General features: G+C 54.3%; 2 protein-coding genes across 2 annotated transcripts; one reads left to right on the top strand and one right to left on the bottom strand.

The window, feature by feature from the left end:
- Positions 1–1,958: 1,958 nt before the first annotated feature.
- On the bottom strand, positions 1,959–14,690 carry MVK (mevalonate kinase). Its single transcript, XM_017814439.1, has 10 exons — positions 14,581–14,690; positions 14,166–14,313; positions 13,074–13,221; positions 11,853–12,008; positions 8,893–8,996; positions 8,035–8,080; positions 7,127–7,217; positions 6,603–6,719; positions 3,740–3,893; positions 1,959–3,431 (listed from the first exon to the last, which is right to left on the bottom strand). The coding sequence occupies exons 1-10, from the start codon at positions 14,656–14,658 to the stop codon at positions 3,280–3,282; spliced, it is 1,194 nt and encodes a 397-aa protein (XP_017669928.1). The 5' UTR covers positions 14,659–14,690; the 3' UTR covers positions 1,959–3,279.
- Positions 14,691–14,903: 213 nt separating this feature from the next.
- On the top strand, positions 14,904–19,400 carry MMAB (methylmalonic aciduria (cobalamin deficiency) cblB type). The gene is made up of 9 exons (XM_017814293.1): positions 14,904–14,985; positions 15,169–15,288; positions 15,376–15,469; positions 15,583–15,640; positions 16,393–16,465; positions 17,181–17,278; positions 17,593–17,657; positions 18,563–18,622; positions 18,784–19,400. The coding sequence occupies exons 1-9, from the start codon at positions 14,904–14,906 to the stop codon at positions 18,869–18,871; spliced, it is 738 nt and encodes a 245-aa protein (XP_017669782.1). The 3' UTR covers positions 18,872–19,400.
- Positions 19,401–22,532: the final 3,132 nt, after the last annotated feature.

Below are 22,532 nucleotides of genomic sequence, written 5' to 3'. Positions count from 1 at the left end.
AGGGTCCCCAGCAGCCCCCCACTCCTCTGTGGCTGCGCGCTGACATTTCCTCTCTCTCCCTGACCCTGTTTCTGCTCTCTCCGTGCTCTCCAATAATGTCACTGCCTCCTCAGCATCTATTCACCGGAGCAGAAAGAAGCCACTGCTGACATGGAGTGAAAACAAACAATAATAATACCATCTGTGCCTGGCAGGGGCCAGGCAGGGAGCAGTGGGGTCCTGGGTCAGGGGGACATGTGCTGGGGGGCACAGGAGCCCTCTGGGGTGGTGGGAGACACTCCAAGGGCGAGGCTGCCCCGTGCACTGACTGCAAAGGAAAAGGGAGATATTTTTACACAAAGTGTTTTCCTTTTGGTGCCAAGAAACACCAGTGACCCCCCAGCTCTCAAGGGGCCCCCACACTTGCCCTCAGCAGCCTGTCCAGGATGGCCAGTGTGCTCCCAATTCCTCAATCCATCCTTTAGGATGGAGCACATCTTCCCCTCCCCGTTCCTGCGCTGGCTATTAGAGGCAAACCCAGGCTCGTTAGTCTTTCTGCAAAGCTCATAATGTGAAAAATGAAGCTTGAGAAAAATTAGCCAAATTACCAGGCTAATCCTTCAGCAGCAATCGCTGCTCCACTGCACATCCGTAACGTGGGAGCGGCCGGAGCGCACGGCTGTGGGGTGGCTGGGAGAGGAGGGATGATCCGTGGGGAGAAGACACTCCATGGGGCTTGGGCTGGGCTCCAGTTCTGCTCCCAGGGCAGCAAAGTGCAGGAGAGAGGCGGCTGTGCCTCCTGCTGCATCCCCTGTGTCCCTGTGGGGCATTGTTCCCATGGGAGCAGCTGCTCCTGCTGCCCATGGCTGATGAAGGGCAGGAACGGGGGCCCTGTACCCCAGATCTCAAGGAATCACAGGAGGTGATTGCAAGTTGTTGCAAATGAAGGGGTGATTCCCTTGCAGAAGTTGGGATACATTCCAGACATCCCTGGGTTATCCCAGTGGGTGTATGAGGCCCCTGCGAAGCCTCTGATGGAGCTGGCAAAGGAGGAATTTGGAAAGGAGGGAACGGGCACTCCCGTGCTCACAGATGGATGTGAAATCTGTGCTTACTTCCAACAGACTGGGACTGGCTCCAGGTGCTGATTTCAGCAGTTCTGGTCCCTGTGCCACAGGGAAGGCAGAGCCCCAGTGTCGGCGTGGGCAGGGTCCTGCTGGCAGTGCCACCCTGGCTCAGGGCCTTTCCCACAGCAGAGTCCCACAGACCCCAGCCCAGGGCACCCTCCTGCCCCCCACAGTGCCACACCCCTCCTTTGCCCTGGGAACATCCCCCACTTCCACTGCAGCAGGGAGCAGAGTGAGATGAGCAAACCTGGAGGAAACCTGCAGAGGTGGCTGGTTCAGGCTGGACATCGGGAAGAATTTCCTCATGGAAAGGGTGGTCAGGCTTTGGAAGCAGCTGCCCAGGGAGGCAGTGGAGTCCCCACCCCTGGAGGTGTACAAGGAACGATTGGACGTGGTGACAAGGAGGGGGCCAGTCAAGGGCTGGACTTGATGATCTTGGAGGTCTTTTCCAAGCTCAGTGATCCTGGGATTCTGTGAGTTCCCTCTCCATTCTCTCCCCCAGCCCTCGCTCCAGGGAAAGCAGTTAATGAGGCTCAGCCCCTGACGTGCTGTTTAGAAGCGAGTTTTCCCCGTGCTGGATTTGGCATTTCTTTGTGCCAACCCTCACAAAGTACAGACACATGTAAGTGGTTAAAGTCAACATGCTCCCAGATACTCACATTGATTACACTGTATTAGAAAATAGTAAATTATTTATCAGCCTTTTTGACTTGTGATTAGTGTAAAGCCGTTCTTGGATGCAAATTGGAATTGTAATTAGACATGTAGAAAGCCAGCATCTGAGACCTGCTCTCCTGAAGCGGTGTAAGGTACTGTTTTCCTTTTGTACCCAGAATAATTATCAAAGAACACTTTGCACATAAAAAACCCATCAATTTATTAAAACCAGAGACAGTTTTACATGTGATCAGGGAATTAAACCTGGTCACCATGATGCTGGGAGTTTAGAGCCAGAACATCTCAGGTTCTCACAGTTGCTTTTGTTACTCCTGGGCTGGAAGGGGAAGGCAAGTTCCACACCTCTGTCAATTTATTACTCAGTTTTAAATGAAGCAATTCTTGAACAGAGATGCACTTAAAAACCCACTTAAAAAACCCCACCCCAGACAAAGAGAACAATGATAAAACCCCTTTGGCAGGTACAGCAGAGACCACAGTCACTCAGAGTCAGCTCATGGCTCCCAGAGACTCCGGCTTCAGCCACTTCCCTGCCAATTCCCTTCTGTTCCGTGGCACAACTCATTAAAATTTCAGGAGTAAAAAATCCATTTACATTTGTGTAATAAGTCTAAATGCATTTAGGTTTTAGAGTTTGCCAACTGCAACTTATGGTGAGCTTTTGAGGACGTGGTTTGGGTTTCTTTCCCCTACTTAATTACATCAAAGTAAACCCAACACCAGGCAGGGTCAGGGACGGGCTGGTTTATGACTGAAGCGTGAGAGAACAGTTATTAAAAGCAGAAATTTTAAGCCTGCCCTTGCCTGGAGTTGCCCTCTTTGCAGGTGACAGGTGCTGTTTGAGCCAGACCTTGAGTCTGTGAATAAAAACAGAGCCCGACTACAGCACTCTGCTTATCAGCCCAGGCAGAGATTATGGAAAAGAGTGAAAACTGATAATTTCACTGGAATTGTGCTCTATCTTGCATTTTAATTACCCAACTCTTAATTAGTAGCAGTAAGAGCCGCATTAAAGGTTTCCTCTCTACTGTGGAGTCCAGAAGAAACAGAGATCTGAGCGTCAACCCTCAGCTGCCAAGATGCTCGTCACCCAAAAATGTCAAAGCACATCCACCTTGCCAGCCCCCTCCACGGGACACCAGGGAGGAAGGAGACACCACATGCATCTGAAGCAGCAAAGCGTCATTATCCTGCTGGAATCCAGCCAAGTCCCTCTCCTCCTGCCCCTTGGGATTAGCAGAGCAGTTAAGAAAGTAAATTCAAACCAGGATTTTGAGAGCCTGGGTCAAACCCACACCTCACCCAAGAGCAGGCAGGTGCTCCTGGGTCCCCATGGCAGCCCCCAGTCCCAGTGACAGCAGGCTGAAAACTGGCTCCACATCCATGTGTAGAGGCCCTCAGTGACACAGGAGAGTGGGGAAGAAGTTTCCAGGCATCCAGGCACACAAAGCTCTGAGCTTTGGTGCCAAGGGCTCTTCTTGCCCGAGGCAGTAGTTTAACTCTGGGAGAGCATGTGCAGCACTTGGGTGTTCAGAGAGGAGAGGGAGTGCAGGGTCACCCCGGGGGCCCCGATCTTGGTCTCCCAGCATTCAAATCCACAGGCACACAAGTCTTGCTTGGCTGCTTCCACGGCCAGCGGGGAGGTGTCTGCCAAGAGGAAGGCAAGAGCAGCCAGTGAGTCAGCTGGGCCACCGCAGGGAGAGCAAAACAGGCCATGGCACCTTGAAACACATGGCCCCTGGCACGGGGTCAGTGCCCTCAGGGCCTGACACACATAAATGAATGCCCTGAACCGCCCCTGGATGACACACTGCAACCCCCCACCCCGTACCAAGACATCCCACCCCATCCCGCCACAGCCACACCAGGGCTGGCAGTGATCCCTTTGCCCCCAAAGCTGAGCCCCCCAGGGCCGTGGGGAACGGGGGAGGATGCCCAGGGTGGCAGTCACTGACCTGGTGGCAGCAGGGTGATGGCACAGCCGCCCCCGCCAGCCCCCGTCAGTTTGCTGTGCAGCCCGTGGGACGCCGTCACCTGGCACAGCCTGTCCAGGGATGGGTGGCCAACCCCCAGCACGTTCAAGTGGTGTTGGTTTATGTCAAAGAATTCCTAAAAGCAACCACACAGAGATGAGGTGAGCACATGTGGAGACAGAGGGTCTTTACAGAAGAGGTAGAAAGGCGCAGGGGAGCTGCCCTACCTTCCAACCATCCTGTTTCTGCCAGAAATTTACCCACCAGCACCAGGCAACAAGGTTAGGACAGAGTCTGAGCCTTGGGCTGCTCATCTGTCCCTGTCCCCCTCACACATTGTAGAGTGACAAGGGTACAACAGCTCCTGGACCTCCTGAGAAAACCCTGATCACTGCAAGCTGCCAGCAGACATTTATTGCAGAGCTCTGTGATGCCTCCTGACTCCTTTCCTCTCCCTGTCACACGAGTGTTGAGCAGGAGGCTGTGCAAGGCCGCGGGAAGGGCACTGAGCCAGCATCTCTCATTCCTGGCTGTCCCCCTGCCCTGCCCTGCCATCCACCCAGCAGAGCTAAATCCAGGGACTTCTGACACGACTGAGGCACCACTGCAGAGGCCACACGAAGGTACCTCCCCTTGTTTGCTTTGGGCAGCACTTCTCCTCCTCATGGGTAGGGCCTGGGCTGGGAGCCAAGGGGCCTCTTGGCAGCTCCACACCGGGAATCTGGCACCCAGCTCGAGTGGGGTCGACAGAGTCCTTCCCTCAGGAGCAGCACAGGCCACCCTGTGAATCCACCCCCACCCTCCTGGCAGCACTGTGAGTGCAGCCCTGCCCGCTGCCCCAGCCAGGCACAGACCTGTTGCTCCAGAGAGCTGCCCCAGCAGCCCCAAGGGATGGAAAACACCACAGAGCTGGGAGTTACAGCTTCTCTCCTCCCAGTACAACAGGTGATGGATTCAGGAACAGAGGGAAGGGCTTGGCCTGTGCTCAGAGTAAGTCTGGAGCAGGGCCAGGAGCTGACACTGGACCCCAGGTACCACAGGGCCATCATAGCTCATCAGCACCAGCAGCAGAGGAAGGTTGTTCTCAGCAACACCACTCTGACACCCCGACTCCACCACCTCCAAGGCACGTGGTGGCTGCTCCCAGAGGCTGTCACAAGCCAGGGGACACAGGACCAGTCCCAGAAAGGCTCCCTAACAGCAGCCCTGTGTTCCCTCCTCCAGCCAGTGGCCAAAGCTCTTACCTGTCTGTGGCTCACAGTGAGCCAGGAGGGATGCACAGGGAACACAGGGGCACATCACCCTCTCTCAGCTCCACACAGGTCTCCTGCCAACACTACAAGGAGGGGACAGTGCAGGAATAATCCCTCTTCCCCTTCCAGAGCATTTCTGTCCTGTTTAAAGAACAGCAGGGAGAGGAAGGAGCCAGCAGCACACAGAGCACAACCATCACCCTTCTCGGCTGGGCTGGACACACGTCCATCCAGAGGCCTCTTTACATGCCTGAGTGAGGGCACAGCACTGTCTGTGATGATCCAAGACACCTGTCATCTCCTGATCCAAAATCTGCCAGGAATCAGATGACAGCTTATGACACACTAGACTAGTTCGATGGGTCTAATACAGAACTGGCCAGAACAGCACATTTCAGAAACAGCCAAAAATATATATTTTTATATATATGCTGCATATAATCAGCTGGGCCTCTGAGGGCTCTTCAAGCACAAGACAAAACAACAGATTCAAGACAGGAACCTGCTCACTGCAGAGCTGCTTCCTGGGTGTGGGACACAAGGATGCTTTGGCATCTTCCATGTGAGGATCTCAGAGCACAGCTCAAATTATCCCCCCTCTTCCCTGTGCCCCAATACTTGCAACAGCCTGAGGACACGGAATTAAGGGGAAGAGCGGCATGAAGCTGTGCTGTGAACAGACTCCAGACCTCCCCCAGCTGATGCCAGCTCAGTCCACCCTGATGGGTACAGGATCCCACCACCCTCTTGGTGCAAAGGGAGCAGGACTTTGCCACGAATCCCACAGGAGACCCCTCACAGCTGCGGAGGGAACAACCCACCAGCAAGAGCAAGGACGAGCAGAGTCCTCACAGAAGAGATCCAGATGCCAACAAAGATCTGCCTTGCTGGTACCAAGTGGCTCCTGACTGTCCAGGTTGGCTCCCAGGGCCAGGCCAGGTTTGGCTCAGCTGGGACACACATCCCTCCCCCAGGCGCTGGGGATCAGCATTACAGCACTCTCAGCACTTCTTCCACTCGGAAGCGTGTTCCTCCCCCCCAGCAGCCTCTTCTCTGTGAGCAAAGCCAAGACAAACAGATCTTTGTGTGCACCTCGTGCATCACTGTCAGGTCAGCTCTGGGCACAGCTCTGTCTGTCGTTCTCCGGAGCCAGGATGAGCGCAGGGCACTGGGAGCTGGCTCAGAACCAGCCCATCACAAACCAGTGGCTCTGGGCTCCCACTCCTCACTCCAGCCCTGGCAGTGACAGAGCAGTTGCTTCACAGTGACTGCCAGAACGAGCACGGCTGGCCCATGGCACAGACATCACAGTTCTTAGGGAAGGGAAACCAACCCTCCAGAGCCACAGGTCCACAGAGCCCCAGGGTCACTACCCCCGTTCCCACTCATAGCTGTGGAGAGGCAGCAGCAGCATTTTGTGTCTCCTGGCTCCAGGAAGGGCATTAAAAGCAGCACACACAGACCACGGCTTCGCTCGGAACTGAACATTTCCTGCCATCACATTTTTTTTTCTCAGACCTAATGTTCTTTAAATGACATTTTGATGTTCAACAGCAGCAGTGTCTAAAAATACTGGCGAACAAGCCCCTTACCTCCAGCACAGGGTAATACTCTGGTGATGGATTTGTAGGCATCTCTTCCAGAACACTTTGGCACTCCTGAGAAATGGCATCGATGGAGTCCAGCACCGGGTTCATTATTGCAGGGAACTGAGAAGGGGGGGAAGGAAGAGGTGAGACACTGGCCTACCAAAGCACTGGGATGAAACCAGTCCCAGTCTCTCTGAGCTGGGCAATTCCTCATCCCATTTGGGGCTACTCATTCCCAGAGCACCCCACTGCAAGGCAGTGCTGCTTCTGCCTGCAGAAAATGGAGGAAGAGAGGGGAAGGCCAGAGGAACGAACTGCTCTTTCACAAACTGGTGATTTTTGTGGCAAGCCCTGTTAATGCTGGAGAAAAGGAGGAGATGAGCTGAACCCCCATTCCCAGGCAGCTGGGTTTTAGGCAGTAGATAGGAATGCAGTGACCACAGGAGGAATCTCCCAAAAGATCACTGTGGGAGCTACAGTCCCACATGAGGGTTATCTCCATGCCCACAACCACGCAGGTGCTGCACCTTCAGGATCTTCTCCTTGACCCCAGCCACCAGGACCTTGGTGCTTCGAGGGACTTTTGTGTTGGTCAGCAAGATCCTCAGCGTGGGCACCCTGAAAGCAACAGGAGACAGAGAATCCCAGAGCGGTTTGGGTTGGAAGTGACCTTAAAGCCCATCTCATTCCAAGCCCCTGCCATGGGCAGAGAACATCTCCTGGCCTCTTTCCTTCACAGTCCCCAAGGCTCATTCTGCCTCAAAAGGCCTCTTTCAGACACCCAAGATAAGGAGACCCATTAGTTTTACAAAACTTAAGCAGGTGCTTCAGTGCTGGGTTCAGGCTTTTTCCTCTTGGATACAAGGAACAACTGTACTAGTACTATAAATAGGACTGTAATGTATTTACTGAAATCCATGGTTTTCAAGCAAAATTCTTCCTTTGAAATCCTCTCCATGAGGGTAGCCAGCAGTGGCCATTAACTGCTAATAGAGCAATTTCATGCACTGTGAAAGATTTTAATGGAGTCAGATTATCCTTGGCTGGCAGGAGGCAGAGGGAACACGCAGGACCCAGATTTCTCTCTGCCAGTGGGTTTTCCCCCCACCAGGTAAGCACAAAGTTTCCCCTCCCCACAATGTCATTTGCTGCCAGGAGCAGATCCATTCCTGCTGCCCATAATGCCATGAAATTAATATTGATCCTCTGTGCTGTGTTCATCTAATGTCAGATAATGACCAAACGTTTCATTGCCCCCCCCATCTACCCCAAACCAAGGCAACATTCAGGCTGCCCACTCCCCAAATGTGGCTGCAAAGCCCTTCCCACACTCCAGCCACCTCCCATCATCCTTATACCCACAACACCCACCCAGAGCCTCCCTGACATGTTCCACCCACCGTGTGTGAAGGTTATTTTTAAACTCCAATATTACCTCTTTAATGGTGTGATTTTTCCTGCTTGGTATCTCAGGGCTCCACCTAAAGTAAAATACATGTATTGTCTCAGCACAGGGCGAGTGCAGAGATAACACAGGAGCTCTTTCATCCTCAGAACCTCACCCAGAGCCTGTGACAGTAATTGCAAGAAACACCAGCTAAATGAACCATGTTCTCCAGCAGCACGAATGTGCCTCACCCTGCTGCCTTAATGAGAGGGTCTGGCCGGACGTAGTTAACCCAGGGCCCTTCCCTTTGCTCTCCTCTACTCTGGGATCACATCAAATAATTTTTTAAAAGGCAAAGAGTTTGGCCAGCAGTAAATCTTCCCTGAAAAAAAACCAGAATCCAGCAGCGCTTCCCTGGGGCAGAGCCAAGCACAGGGACTTCCATGGACTGAATGGGTGAGCAGCCATCCTTCAGCATGGAATTTCATTGTCCAGAAGGAATGTCTCACTTGGCTCCTACCCTCACAGAGGCACTGCGATTAGGTCTCATTAGAAAGATTATTAACAGTCTCCAAGGACACTTTCAAAACACTGGGAAGTCTCTGCTAATTGAAACTAAATGACAGCTGTCCAACTGCATTTTCTCCAGCATTATCCCTGGGACGGGATTAGGCTTCTTTGTTCCTGCCAGAATGTTTAAAATATCAGTTATTTGTGGTGGGGTCTCTGCCCCACGGCACCTGCCTGGGGGACACAGAGCCCTGGTGTTCCTGCAGCCAGTCCCCAACATCCCAGCTGGCTCCAGTCCCAGCTCACAGATGGGGCAAACTGAAGGATTCCCTCTGCTCTGAACAAAACAGGGCTCTGGATTTGGGAGTTTCCGTGGGGAGCAGCAAACACACCTACCCCAGGTACCAACAGCATTATCCACACCCGATGGATTGCCATGGATCACCCGCTCCCCTTGGAAGGCCCAGCTGTTAATCAACGTCAGCTCTTCTTCTGTCCACCTGGAAGGCAAGAAAATGACCCCAACACACAATTACCCCAGGCCAGCGTGAGGGAGGGAGCAGATTCAGGGAGATCAAGTTTAACAGGATGCAAGTCCAAACCCATCCCCACCTCACCAAACACATTGGAAAGGCTGAGGGAGTTGGGATTGTTCAGCCTGGAAAAGAGAAACTAAAATAACTGTGGCCTTCCAGGACCTGAAGTGGCTAGAAGATACATGTAGAGAGACCATATACAAGGTTCAGGAGTGACAGGACAAGGAGAATGGCTTCCCACTGCCAGAGGGCAGGGTTAGATGGGATACTGCAATGGAATCCTTCCCTGTGAGGGTGGTGAGGCCCTGGCACAGGTTTCCCAGAGAAGCTGTGGCCACCCCATCCCTGGAAGTGTCCAAGGCCAGGATGGACAGGGCTTGGAGCAATGTGGGACAGTGGAAGGTGTCCCTGCCCATGGCAGGGGAGTGGGATGAGATGATCTTTGAGGTCTCTTCCCACCCAAACCATCCCATGATTCTCTGATCTTGGTGTGAGATCCCGCTCATCAACAGGCAGGACAGTGCACTTACAAGAGCAGAGGGTGAGAACAGAATGGTAAAAGCTGCATTTCAGATGTGCAACTTCAGCCCCTGCTCACCAGCTGCTCAACTGCACAGCCTCCCAAAATTGGAGTGTATCAGTTCTAACTCCACCATCTCCAGCAAATACTTTGATTTCTAGGGATTAACTCCAAACACTTGAAGCTGTGCCAAGTGCTGGCCCAGGGAGCACAGAAGGGAAGCAGACACACATCCAGAAGGTGTTATCCTAAAAATTGCAAAAGCAGGTTTTATGTTGTCTGAAAAGCAGTCACACAAACTGGTGAATGCTTTGGGAGTTTAAATGTTGGCACAGACTTTGGTGCTGGGTCAGACTCACAAGGATCAAGGCCCCTTACTGAACACACTAATTAACGGGCTGCAGAAGCAGAAAAAAGCAAAGGCAGAGCTGCCACTTACAGAGCAATTGCTGGCTGTGACTTCAGAGATTTCTCCCCCACTGCCTCCCAAAACCCTATGGCTTCCCACACATCCCCTTCAGAACTCACCAGTCTCTCAAACCCACTTGTTCCCTCCAGACTGAAGAATTCTGGCACCTCAAGGGAAGCTCAACACCCACAGGGAGCCAGCTGAGCCTCCTGCACCCTGCAGGAACACATTTACCTCACACAGGGACCCAAAACATGGAATGGTTTGGGTTGGGAGGGACCTTAAAGCTCATCTCATCCCACCCCCTGCCATGGGCAGGGACACCTTCCACCAGCCCAGGTTGCTCCAAGCCCTGTCCAACCTGGCCTTAGACACTTGCAGGGATGGGGCAGCCACAGCTTCTCTGGGCAACCTGTGCCAGGGCCTGATCACCCTCACAGGAAGGAATTTCTTCCCAATATCCTATCTAAGCCTACTCTCAGTTTGAGCAGAGACACACCTCTGATTCTCCTTGCACACCACAAGCCTGCTCTACAGTCCGTTCAACAGGTCTTTAGAATAAAACAGGTATTCCATGCTGGAGCACAAGCACAAATACAGATTTTGGAAAAGCCTCACAGAGTCTTGCAAGGCAAGGCAGAAGTTCCAAGAGCCACCTGCTGTGTGGAAGCTGTTTCCCTTCACTCCCACTTTCCCGGGCTTCAGCTGAACGTCTTTATCCATCTCCACACACCTTGCATCCCATTTGCCAGTACTTAATCTGTGGAGCACTCAAAGAACAGCTCCCAACACCACAACTCCCAGACAGGAGCGAGGTTTGCTGTAAACCACTTGTTTTTAATCCTCTTTGAGAGGCTGCGATTCCTCCCGACACAGGAGCCATTATATCACGCTGTTCTTTTCTTGCCATGTTAAGCAAAAACCCTCTGAAGTCTGACACCCCCATCTCTCACTCTCCCCTCTGCGTGCCAGCTGCAAGGAAGGAATTATGCTGGATCCACGCTGCAGCCAAGGGAATGAATGAAGACATCCTGGCTGCTCCGAGTGGAGCTGCCCTTTCAGTTCTCAGTGTGGGAGATTTGCTCAGGCACGGGGGACAAACTGCTCCCTCCAAGAACCTGTTTCTGGGTCAAGCTGCAAATTCTGGTTTAGAAGCAGAACACAGTCAGACTCCCCCATTGCAGTCTCACTCTCATCCCACACCAAATACAGCCAGAAAAGGCTGCACCTGGCACAGGGAGCACAAGGAAGTTCTGACCCCCCCCCAGCTGTGGCACACAGCTTCAAACAGAGCCTCCTCTCACACAGGGCACAGCACACCAGGCCTCCAGGGCTGAGCTCCAAGGGCAGAAGGAAAGAAACTCTCTTTCACCAGCCACTGATAAAGGGGAAAGACAGGCAGGAGATCAGGAGGAAACGTAGCATGCACAGAAAAGAAAAAAATCCATGGGAAATACAGAAAACCCAGAAAGGATCCTGGAGGACTCAAAGCAAAACCTGGAAGATGCTCAGAGACAACAGAGGAAATTGAGGTTAAAAAAAATTCAGCACATTAAAGTGTGGGTTTTATTTGCTTGGAAAAAAATCAAGGTTTTTTTTCTCTGTTTAACTATGTGTATGTGACACCAGACAAGGGAAATGGGATGAGTTTTATGACATCTCTGCATCCAGCTGTTTCTGTCAGGAGAAGCAAATGATAAATGTGATTTCAGGTCAGGGCTGGGAACACTAGGGAGAGACAGGAAACGGGCTCAGGGTGCCACTGCTGTGGTCACAGCCAAGAGAGAGCAGGAGAGGTGGCAGTGCCAGAATTCCTGGAGGTAAAAGGAAAGATGGGGCACAGGGAGCAGAGCCGTGGATGCCAGGCAGGGAGGCTTCCCCAGTTCCTTACCTGGCTGTGGAGTCTCCCTCCTGCAGCGGGCAGGAGATGGCCCCACACACCATGAGCAGGGCAGCAGCCAAGCACACGGCATAGGCAGCACTGGAGCCCAGCCCTGCTCCTGTGGGCAGCTCCGACCACACCAGGATGTCCACACTTGGAACGTCCCTGGAACAGACACACAGGAATGACACAACCACCCCGAATTCCATCCCGAGACAACACTACAGAGGCAAAAGAGGCCAACTGGGACTGATTGGAGGGAAAGCTAGTTGAAAACTGGCAACATCAGCACACACATCTGACACACAGGGGCTTCAGGAGGGCTCGTTGCCCAGAGAAGTGGCCTAGCTAAGCCTGAGACAAAGCCTTGCTGAGCTGGATCCATGACTGGCACAGCTTGTCAGGCTGACAGCAGGGACACTCAGTAACTAAATACTTGAGCAGCATCACAAAGAGCCCCTTCAAAGATTGCTGTGAACATGATTTTAAACATATTTCTAAATAAAGCGTAAATACCCCAAATCTGTAATTGTAGTTACATCCCACTGGAGCAATGGGCTGATGGGAAGACAGAATATGAACACATCTCTGTCCCTCTGCTCCAGTGAGCACACCTGGGTTGTGCTACAGACCCCAGACTGAAACCCTGGAGCTTTTCCCTGTGGGTGAGTGTCAGAACTCTGTACTGCTGGTCTCAGAGCTGTGACAGCCCCAGTGCCACCAGTGAGCAACTCCCAGACTGCAGGGCCAGCCACGATGCAGCTGCACTTCCCAGCTCTTTAACCCTTGGTTTCTTTGATGTGAATACTGAAGTTGGGCTCTGACTTGGTTTCTAAAAGCCAACAGGGTTGTATCAGACTGACCACCTGCCCAGTCACACCAAGAGCATCAATGGTGCTGGGCAAATTTGGAAACTGGAACAGCCCTGAGTTGGGAGGAGCTGCCAGCTGGAGGGAGGGATGTCTGTGTTGTGACTGTGGGATGAACTGCTCTGATTTCAGCCCCTCGATGCCTAAATGAAAGCAGGCAATTTCCAACCCACCTGCCCAGGGCACCCACCCACCATCTCAGCTCTCAAGTCTCCTTAGGGCCCAGAACCCAAATGAAGTGAGACTCCTTGTAATTCCTTATTTTGCCCCGTGGATTTGTTTTCTCCCCACGACTTCATAGCAGCAACTAATGGTGAACAACACCCAAGAGATTTATTTTGGGGCAGGAGAAGAGCCTTACCCATACTTAGCTGAAATAGCCAGGCACATGTACAGGAAGGCAAGGGTAGCAAGGCTATCAGGACCTGAGGCTTCAGCAGCAATTCCAGCAAACTCCCTCAGTGCATCCAGCTGCTCTAGGCTGGGGGACTTAGACTCCTCAAAGTCAGCTATGGAAGCAAGCAGGGGAGAATTTAAACACTTAGAAACCAGGGAATTGTTCAACTGAAAGCAATATTTACAACACCTCCTGTTACAGTAGGCAGAAACAGGTGGAGCTGATTTTAGGTTCTACCTCAGGGTTCATGATAAAAATCAAAGCAAATTCTCCACCAGCCACTCCGAAATCCAAGTGTTTCCACCTGCAAACGTCTCCTTGGCTACACTTCCCAGTGATCACTATGGAGAACTAGGGAAGTAACAAACTCTTCATTAAAGAACGTGGATTCTGGAACTGGGGCTCTGTCCAGTACAAGATGTTGCAGAAATTCCAGTGAAGGCTGGTGTGGGGCAGAGAGGCAGGAAACAGGCCCCCTTATCCCTACCTTCCTCAGGAGCCCAGCTCTGACCAGCTCCAGAGAGGCTCCTTTTTGGCCCCCCATCTGTCACACCCCTGGACATAGTCCCTGCCTGGCTCCTGCCTGTGTTCCAACACTGCCTGAGCTACAACAGCACAGGAACAGATCCCTGGAAGCCTGAAACAGGAGGGGACAGACACTGAAGGGGGCACACACATACACCTGAGCACCGGGGGGGTCACACGGAGGGAGGGTGCGGGGACAGGTCAGCAAAGCACACACACCAAGCAGGGTCAGAGACAGCGAGGGAAACACTGCAAATAACCCCGTGAGGGGTCCCAGCACACTCAGCACACGGGGGGTTCCTGCCCCATGGAGGGGTCCCAGCACTGTCATCCCATGGGGCACTGCATGGCCACCTCACGGGGGGGTCCCTGCATTGTTGCCTCACGGGGGTCCCACCACAGTCACCCCACGGCCGTTCCTGCACGATCATCCCACAGGGGGTCCCAGCAGGGTCACCTCACAGAGGGTCCCACCGAGCAGCACCGAGGGCCTCTCACCCCGCCCGGGCAGCGCTTCCCCCCCAGCCTTGCCTGCGATCCGGCCCCGCAGGGCCCGCAGCACGGAGGTGTCCCAGCTCCTCTGGACGCCGACCCCGGGCAGACAGACCCGAAGCCGGCCCTCGGCCCCGGGCCGCAGCCGGAGGAACGTCCGCAGGTCCAGCGCCACGGCCAGGGCCACCTGCGGGGGGAGAGCGGAGGTCATGGGGGGTCGGGCAGCGCTCACCGAGACGGGCACCCCTGACCCTGCCCGGCACCACAGCCTAGAACTCAGTACCCCTCACCCCGCCCGGTTCCCCTCCTCTTGTCCGGGTCCCCTTCACCTCCCCCAGCCCCAGCCCCAGCCCCAGCCCCAGCCCCCGCTCCTACTCCCACTCCCACTCCCACCCCCACCCTGCCGTGCCCCCTCAGCTCCCCCCAGTCCCCTCACCCTGCCCGTCCCCCTCACCTTGCCGTGCACCACCGCGTGCTCCCCGTGCACAATCACCTTGCCCGGCGCCGACACCACCAGACCCCGTTCCCACATCGCCGCCACCTTACGGCCCACGCCGACTGACAGCCCCGCCCACCAGTGACAGCCCCGCCCACCAGCGACAGCCCCGCCCACCACGGCCCAGCCAATAGCCGCGAGCTCTGCGGGGGCGGGACTCGGCGCTGGCCAATGGGGAGGCGGCGGCGCGCGGTGGCGCGGCGCTGGGGTGAGGACGCGGCCGGGGGGCGGGACGGCGGCCGCGCAGGGTCACGGAGCGGCGGGGACGGCGGCCGGGAGGGATGTGGCGGCGGGCGGCCCTGGCGATAGCGGGCCGGGGGCTGCGGGAGCCGCTGGGGGTGGCGGGGCGGCGGGGGCAGAGCGGGGAGGGCAGGTGAGAGGGAGGGCCGGAACCCCGTCACAGTGTCGTTTCCCTCTCACGGCGTGGCTCCCCCACAGTGTGTGTCCTCCCCTCACCGCGTGTCCCCCTGGTGCCGCCCCCCATGGTGTGTGTCCCCCTCCACCCCCAATGTCCCCCCCAATGTCGTCGCGCTCCTTTCTGTGTCCCCCCACCCCACGGTGTGTCCCTCCCTCACGGTTTGTGCCCCCGCAGCTCCAATCGCGATCCCCCCGGTCGTGACCCCCCCGCCCGGTCCCCGCGGATCTACACCCGGACGGGGGACTCAGGTAGAGCCCGGGGGGCACCGAGGGGGCACCGGGGCAGGGCCACCCCAGACCCCTGAGCGCCCCCATTCCCCCCCGCCTTTCCCAAAGGATTCTCCAGCACCTTCACCGGGGAGCGGCGGCCGAAGGGCGACAGGATCTTCGAGGCCTTGGGAGCCACGGATGAGCTGAGCTCGGCCATCGGGTAACTCCGGCCGGTGGGGGCCGAACTCGGGGGGGTTTCATGTGGAAAATCGTGTTTGTGGTGATTTCTCCATTCCCAGCTGACTCTCTTTTTTTTTTTTTGCTCTAACCAAGGCTGGCTGGTGAGTTTAGCAGTGAAAAGGGCCACACCTTTGTTGGACAGCTTCACAAAGTGAGTATTAATGGTAATCCTCACCCAGCGCAGTCGCTGCATCTGTGCTACTGAAACATAAACTCACAGGAATCCAATGCATTTAGTCTTTAAATAAATAAATACTTAAGACTCCCTAGACTACTCTCTAAGAGGTAATTTCTTTAACCAAGAAGGAAAGTGGTAGATCAGGTGATCACTTATGGGCAGCAGACTCATCTCTAGGTTCATTCAGAGTTAAGTCAGATACACATTATGGACACAAGTTTTGTTGTCACAGAGCCTCGGGTTTGAAATTGGGGCACAGACCCACGTGGGCACAGCAGTGACATAGGTGGCAGCCTGTGAGTTTGGCTAATTAATTTTGCTGAGCACAGGAATGCAGAAGGAGCTAATCAGAGATTTTAGGAAGCTTTTCCAGGCTGTCTCTCCCATATCCCAGGTTGTGAAGATCCCCTGTGTGGAGGGGGACATGGCAGTGCTGTTTGCAGTTTGTCCCTGCTTTCCCAGAGGTTTGGTGTCCTGCCAGCCAAGGAGTTCTGTGAGCACTCCCAGTGTCCTGCACTCAGCCAGGCTGGTTTGATGTGCCAGTGAAAACAAGTGCATGTGCTAATCTGGCTTTTCAAGCAGCATTTGGGGAGCACTTCCCTGCTCCCCCTGCAGCAGGCTGGGGATGAGGCACAGCAAGGGTGGGATCTTTGATCTGCCTCCCCTGGCATGTCAAAGGTGGGGAGTGACAGCACTCGTGGTTTCTGTCCTGGTGCCACGTGCAGGTCCAGTGCATGCTGCAGGATGTGGGCTCCAACCTCGCCACGCCGCTCTCCTCGGCCAGGGAGGCTCACCGGAGTAAGTCCTGCCTTTTCCTGGGATGGCAAAAGTTGGGCACAGCCTGGAAGGGGTTGTGTGGGTGGTTAGATGCTGTGCAGTGTCAGGGTGTTGGGTGAGGCACAGGGAGGAGCAGCTGGGGGAGCTCATCCTGGAGAAAAGGAGGCTCAAGGGGGACCTTCTCACTCTTTACAAATCCCTGATAGGAGGGTGGAGCCAGGGCGGGTCGGGCTCGGCCTCGAGCTGTGCCAGGGGACGTTCAGATTGGACATCAGGAGGAATTTCCTCATGGAAGGGGTGGTCAGGCATTGGAAGGGGCTACCCAGGGAGGTGGTGGAGTCCCCATCCCTGGAGGTGTCCATGGAATGACTGGATGTGGCACTCAGTGCTCTGGGCTGGGGGACAAGGTGGGGATCGGTCACAGGTTGGACTTGATGATCTTGGAGGGCTTTTCCAACCCAAATGATTCTGGGATTCTGTGAATCACACACATCCCTGGGTGCTGAGTAAATCACACACAGTTCCAGCTGCTGCTCTGCTTGTGGCACTCAAGTGATGTCAGGTGGCCTGAGGCACTGGCCCAGCACCCACTTGGCCCTGCTGAAGCAGGAGGAATTTTTTGGGATGCTTTCTTAGGACTTGCTGATCCAAGGAAAGCAAAAATAGATCTCTGTGTGTCGACTGAATCGTTTCTGAATCACTTTTTTTCAGCTGATTCTCCTTTTCCCCTCTGCAGAACGTACGTCTTTCAGCGAGAAGCCGGTGCTGGAGCTGGAGCAGTGGATTGACAGTTACTCGGAGCAGCTCCCTCCCCTCAGAGCCTTCATCCTGCCCGTAGGTACTGCCTGTGCCTCTCACCCACTGCAGGAGGCTCACTCACTTCCTTAGGGGAGCCCTGCTCCACCACTTACCACAGGAAAACAGGTTGGGAAGCCACTATTTCCACTGACAAATGCCAAATAAAAGCAGAGAGGATTTGGGAGTTAAATTTCCCCATCCTGCTGCACTCAGGTTTCCCTCCCCTTGCCTGGCCATGGCACAGGGATCAGTCCCACGTGTGTGAGAGGTGCTCAGCTTTTCCACAGAGCAGAGGGGTGGGGCTGTGCTGTTGGTGCAGACACTGAGGGGGTGTTTCCTTGCTGTTCCAGTCCGGAGGCAGGAGCAGTGCTGCTCTCCATTTCTCCCGAGCCGTGTGCCGCCGGGCTGAGAGGTGGTGAGTGCTGTGCTGGGGCAACACTGGGAAAAGGGGATGGGGACACTACAACAGCAGCAAACCAGTGCAGTGGGAGCCACCAGCCAGGGCTGGGCTGCACTCAGGGCTTGAGACAACCTTTTGTTTGTTTAATCCAATTCCAGGGGTGCAGGCGGCACAGAGCCAGACTGTGTCTTCCCTCCCCTCAGCTGGGTCATCTGAGCTGAGACAGCACAGACAGGGTTGTGTTGAGCTGCAGTTCCATGCTCAGCTCCTGTCTGGTCTGATAAATGTGGGAAGGTGGGGCACTGGCAGGTGTAAGATCCAGGGAAGCTCTGAGTGGCTTAAGGTGTCCCTGGAAGTTTTCAAGGCCAGGTTGGGCAGGGCTTGGAACAGCCTGGTCTATTGGGGGATGTCCTTGCCCATGGCAGGGAGTGGAACTGGATGGGCTTTAAAGTCCCTTCCAACCCAAACCATTCTGGGATTCTGCACCCCCATCCAACCTGGCCTTGGACACTTTCAGGGATGAGGCAGCCACAGCTTCTCTGGGCAACCTGTGCCAGGGCCTCACCACCCTCACAGGGAAGAACATCTTCCCAATATCCCATCTATCCCTGCCCTCTGGCAGTGGAAAGCCATTTCCCCTGGTCCTGGCACTGCAGCCCCTGTAAAGAGTCTCTCTCTGTCCAGTCATAGCCATGGATGAGTATCCTTGGAGGAGCAGAGCTGGGAGCCTCCGGGACAGTCACAAGCATTATTGGCACCATTTATGTCCCCCAGATTCCTCTGGGGAAGCTAACAACCTTCACAGATGGAGTGGGGACCCTGGAGGAGGTTGGGGAGTGAAGGGGCTCCAGCAAATTACAGCCCTTTGTGCACTCAGAGCTGGAAAGCTAAACACTAACATTTTCCTTTGCTTTTTCCAGCGTGGTTCCTTTAGTCCAAGCAGGGGAAGCAGATCCAAATGTGGCCAAATATTTAAACAGGTAAAAAAAAATATATAATCCCAAACCCTTATTCTGTCAAACTGAAGCATTCCTTATGGTGTTCCCATAGTTTTGGGAAAAAACTGCAGGGTTTTGCCTCCTGAGAAGCTTCTGGTATAAGATCTTTGAAGTGGTTTTCCTGCTTTTCCTTTGGTTTCCAGGCTCAGTGACTATCTCTTCGTCCTGGCACGTTATGCTGCAATGAAGGAAGGAAAGGAAGAGAAAATATATATAAAACCTGAGCCATAGCAGGGAGCTGGAATGTTTATTTCCTTTATCATGGGAAGATGAATCCAGCAGACTGATTTTGCCCATCAAGGATGGGAAAGAGAACAATCCTGGACTGGAAGTGGGATCTGCCAAGAACTTCCAGGTGAAATAACCATGACTTTGTTGATAAATCCTAAGAGGAACAGAATCATAGAATATTCTGAGTTGGAAGGGACCCAAAAACAGCTGTTCTGTTCACTGGGCCTGGTCCACATATCCCGTGTGGCAATGGCCCCAGAGTCACTGCTGCTCCCAGGCTGGAGTTGAGGCAGGAAAATTCCAAGAACACTTTGGAGATGCCTTTGTTTCCCTGGGCAGTGACAGGTGCTGTGGGAAGGCCTAGACAGGACTCTGAGGAGTGAAGAAAACGATCAGGTCCTCTGTGTCAGTCACAGTGCTGGTGTGGAGCAGCAGCTGGAGGGATTTGGGAATTGTGTCCACAGCTTTGAAATAATAAATGTGAACTTCCTTTTACCAAAGGGCCCTAAATTGTCACACTCAACACTGAGCCCTGTGTGCTTTTCTCTTCCAAGTCCCTTCCGATCCATCAGCCTCGGCTGGAGCTGAGCTGTGCAGATTTACAGGAATGCACCAGGAATTCCTTGGCTCTGGCTGCCTCTTGTTGTGCATGTGAGGAATGTCTCTTGTGCTGACAATCCAGTGCATCCTCTGCCAGGAATGGGGCTCACAGGATGGAGGGGTTAGAGGAGGAAAGGCCGAATCCCAGGGTCGTGCTGGGGTTGACTCTAGGTGGAGGTGCCCCTCGGAACAGGGAGTGGCTGGGGGAGCAGAGCCCTGGGGTTGGCACCCCCAGGGCACTGAGGTTGCAGGAAGAGGGGTTGGGATGAGGAACAGGGCCCTGGCAGTGCCTCAGCTGGGGGGCCCCCCTATCACACTGGGTGAGAGGGGCTGACACCCCGAGGGTTGGTCTCACACCCTGCAGTGTCCACGCCGACCTCAGGAGCGTTTCCCCACGGAGCCCCCAGCAGAACAGGCTGGAGCATGGCCTGGAGAACATTCTAGAGCTTGGAAAACCTGGCTGCAAACACCATGAGAGCAGAACACTGCTCAGCAGAGAAGACATCCTCTGTTCGATCTTCCCAAGAGACTGAACACTCCTATTCCACGTGTAAACACGCACGTTCTAGCAGCAGTGTGAGCTCACACCCACCCCCATGTCCTGCACAAAACACACACAATTCTAGCTTTGCAGCCAAGTCCGAGCCCCTTCCAGCTTGGAAATATAATTGGGAAGAATCTATGTAGGACCTGGTGGTCTCAGTCTTCCCTCAGGGAACGCTGTGGGCTGCAAGGAGGTCATGCCCATCAAGGGCTTGTCCACTAAAGTGGAGACAGCTTTTAAACCCATCCTGCACCTTCCTCTGTTCAATTATTTGAGCAGGAACAACTTTATACTTGTTCCCAAAAGAGCCCCCGGCTCTGTGTCCCTTTTTGGGCAGCGAGGAACACCCAGCACTAACAGATCCCCTGTCTCATCACTCACCTGGCTTTTAAGCAGATATTTCATGGCTATTGTTAATGCACATTTTTCATGGAGTAATTTTCTGAGCCTCAGCCTGGAACACATCCCAGTGACAAATGCTCTAGATTTGGATGGTCCTGTCAGCTTCAGTGTCACCTCAGCCATTCCCCCAGTGCCTGCTCCAGACAGGCCATCCAGGTTTATGGGAGCTTTGGCTCCAGGAGCGTTACTGAACCTCAGGAATCGAGAGGCTTTTCAAGTCTAATTGAATAAAATCCTTTGCAATATAAATTCTTCATGAATGCTCCATAAATCAGCTCTGGGAGGGATTTATAGTAGTTCTTTTTTTTTTCCAGCTGGGGGAAGAAATCTCACTACTGTTTTGGGACCAAAGCTGGCATTGTTTGGATTGCAAGGAGAAATAAATTTAGCTACTACGCTTTAATATGATGGAGAGATTAAATTTATTGGGGTGCCCCCAGCAGCCCCCCTCTCCCTCTCTATCCACAGCAGTTGTTTCTGGGGGGCTGAGGCAGAGGGAGGCTGGTGCAGGGTTTGAATTTAGGAGGGAGCAGAGACAAGGCTGAGCGTGGCCCAGAACTGGGCCAGGAGCAGACTTTCTGTCCTGAGAGTGTCTCTGAGGTCACCAGGGAGCCTCTGGCTGTTACACTGAGGGGCCTCAGGCTGAGGGAGCTGGGGGGGCTCAGCCTGGAGAAAAGGAGGCTCAGGGGGGACCTTCTCACTCTCTGCAAATCCCTGACAGGAGCGGGGAGCTGGGGGGCGGAAAGCGGTTTGGGCTCTGCTCCCAGGGAACAAGGGACAGGATGAGAGGAAACGGCCTCAAGCTCCCCTCAAGGGGACATTCAGGTTGGACATCAGAAGGAATTTCCTCAGGAAAAGGTGGTCAGGCATTGGAAGGGGCTGCCCAAGCAGGCAGTGGAGTCCCCATCCCTGAAGGTCTCCAAGGAACGACTGGATGTGGCACTCAGTGCTCTGGGCTGGGGGACAAGGCAGGGATTTGGCACAGATTGGACTTGATGGTCTTGGAGAGCTTTTCCAGCCTCAATGATTCTGGGATTCTGTGACTTCTCAGACCCTGGTGTACCCTCCTCCCTGTGCTGGGAGCAGAGACCAGTGGTGGGGACACAGGGCTGGAGCAGGGACCTTGTGCACCAAGTCCCAGCGTGGCCGAGCTGCCCCTGCCAACGATCCCACGGCACCAGAGGCCAGTGAGGCAGCAGGAGCAGAGCCATTACAATGAAACACAGGCTCTAAAACAAATAAAGCTCCTCAGCTCCGGCCTGGCATTTGTTTTTCCAAGCTCTTTGTCCCTACCCAGCAAATCCAGCCCTACAACATAGGGATTCTAGTGCCTGCACCTCATTAATATAACGGGGGAGGCAGATGCTTTGTCCATGCAGTGCCCAGCCACATTCCTGCCTCGCAGGGCGCCTGCTCCCGGGCTGTGCCGGAGCTGCCAGCACAGACATATGTTGCTAAGGGTCGTTTATTCTTGTTTGTAAAATGTATGGCTGCTCCCGGCTTCCACACTGTCAAAACTGGAAGAACTGGCCCCAAAATCTCTTGCTGCATGATTGGATCAGACGCCTGTACATCTGTTAACGCTGTAGGAGCTGTAAAACGGAATAAGTTGTGCTATAACTCAAGCCCCTCGATTGCCGCCGCGACGCGGGAGCAGCGGAGCCGCTGCTGCTCCGCCAGCAACGACACAACATTCATTTGGCCAGTAAGATGTAAATTTACACAAGGCAGCGTTTCCTCGGCCAGGGCACAGAAGGGAGGAGGGGGATGTGTGTCCCCACCTCGACAGGATGTGCTGGACTCCTCAGCTCGGTGAGTTTTGGGGTGCACAGCCCCAGCGGTGGGAGCCAGCAGCAGTTCTGTGCTCCTCCTCTCGAACTGGGGGAGCTGAACAGACCACAGCTCCACCAGGTCAAGTCCTCTGCACTCACAGGCCCCTGAAATCCCCATTTAGCCTGAAAATGGTCAAAGTAAAACCCTCCCCACTCAAACAGGTCGTGCTGCAAATAAGGGAAGCCCTGGCTGGGAAGGGCAGGTGCAGTTATGGCACCCCAGGGTAAGAACCACCATCCCTGCCCTGGACAGGAGCAGGTTGGGCCTGTTTGTGTGCAGGAA

The sequence above is a fragment of the Lepidothrix coronata genome, unplaced genomic scaffold (assembly GCF_001604755.1).
Source record: "Lepidothrix coronata isolate B3197 unplaced genomic scaffold, Lepidothrix_coronata-1.0 Scaffold44, whole genome shotgun sequence".
NCBI lineage: Eukaryota > Metazoa > Chordata > Aves > Passeriformes > Pipridae > Lepidothrix > Lepidothrix coronata.
Note: the sequence above shows the minus strand (reverse complement) of the source record. Positions and strands in the feature narration are given on the sequence as shown.

Coding starts and splice junctions, on each gene's coding strand:
- MVK (XM_017814439.1), bottom strand. CDS start 14,658: ATGTGGGAACGGGGTCTGGTGGTGTCGGCGCCGGGCAAGGTGATTGTG. Junction 7,218..8,034: donor AAAATCACACCATTAAAGAG/GTAATATTGGAG, acceptor TGTTGCTTTCAG/GGTGCCCACGCTGAGGATCT. Junction 6,720..7,126: donor TCAAGGAGAAGATCCTGAAG/GTGCAGCACCTG, acceptor CCCCCTTCTCAG/TTCCCTGCAATAATGAACCC.
- MMAB (XM_017814293.1), top strand. CDS start 14,904: ATGTGGCGGCGGGCGGCCCTGGCGATAGCGGGCCGGGGGCTGCGGGAG. Junction 15,641..16,392: donor TTGTTGGACAGCTTCACAAA/GTGAGTATTAAT, acceptor TGCCACGTGCAG/GTCCAGTGCATGCTGCAGGA. Junction 16,466..17,180: donor GGCCAGGGAGGCTCACCGGA/GTAAGTCCTGCC, acceptor TCCCCTCTGCAG/AACGTACGTCTTTCAGCGAG.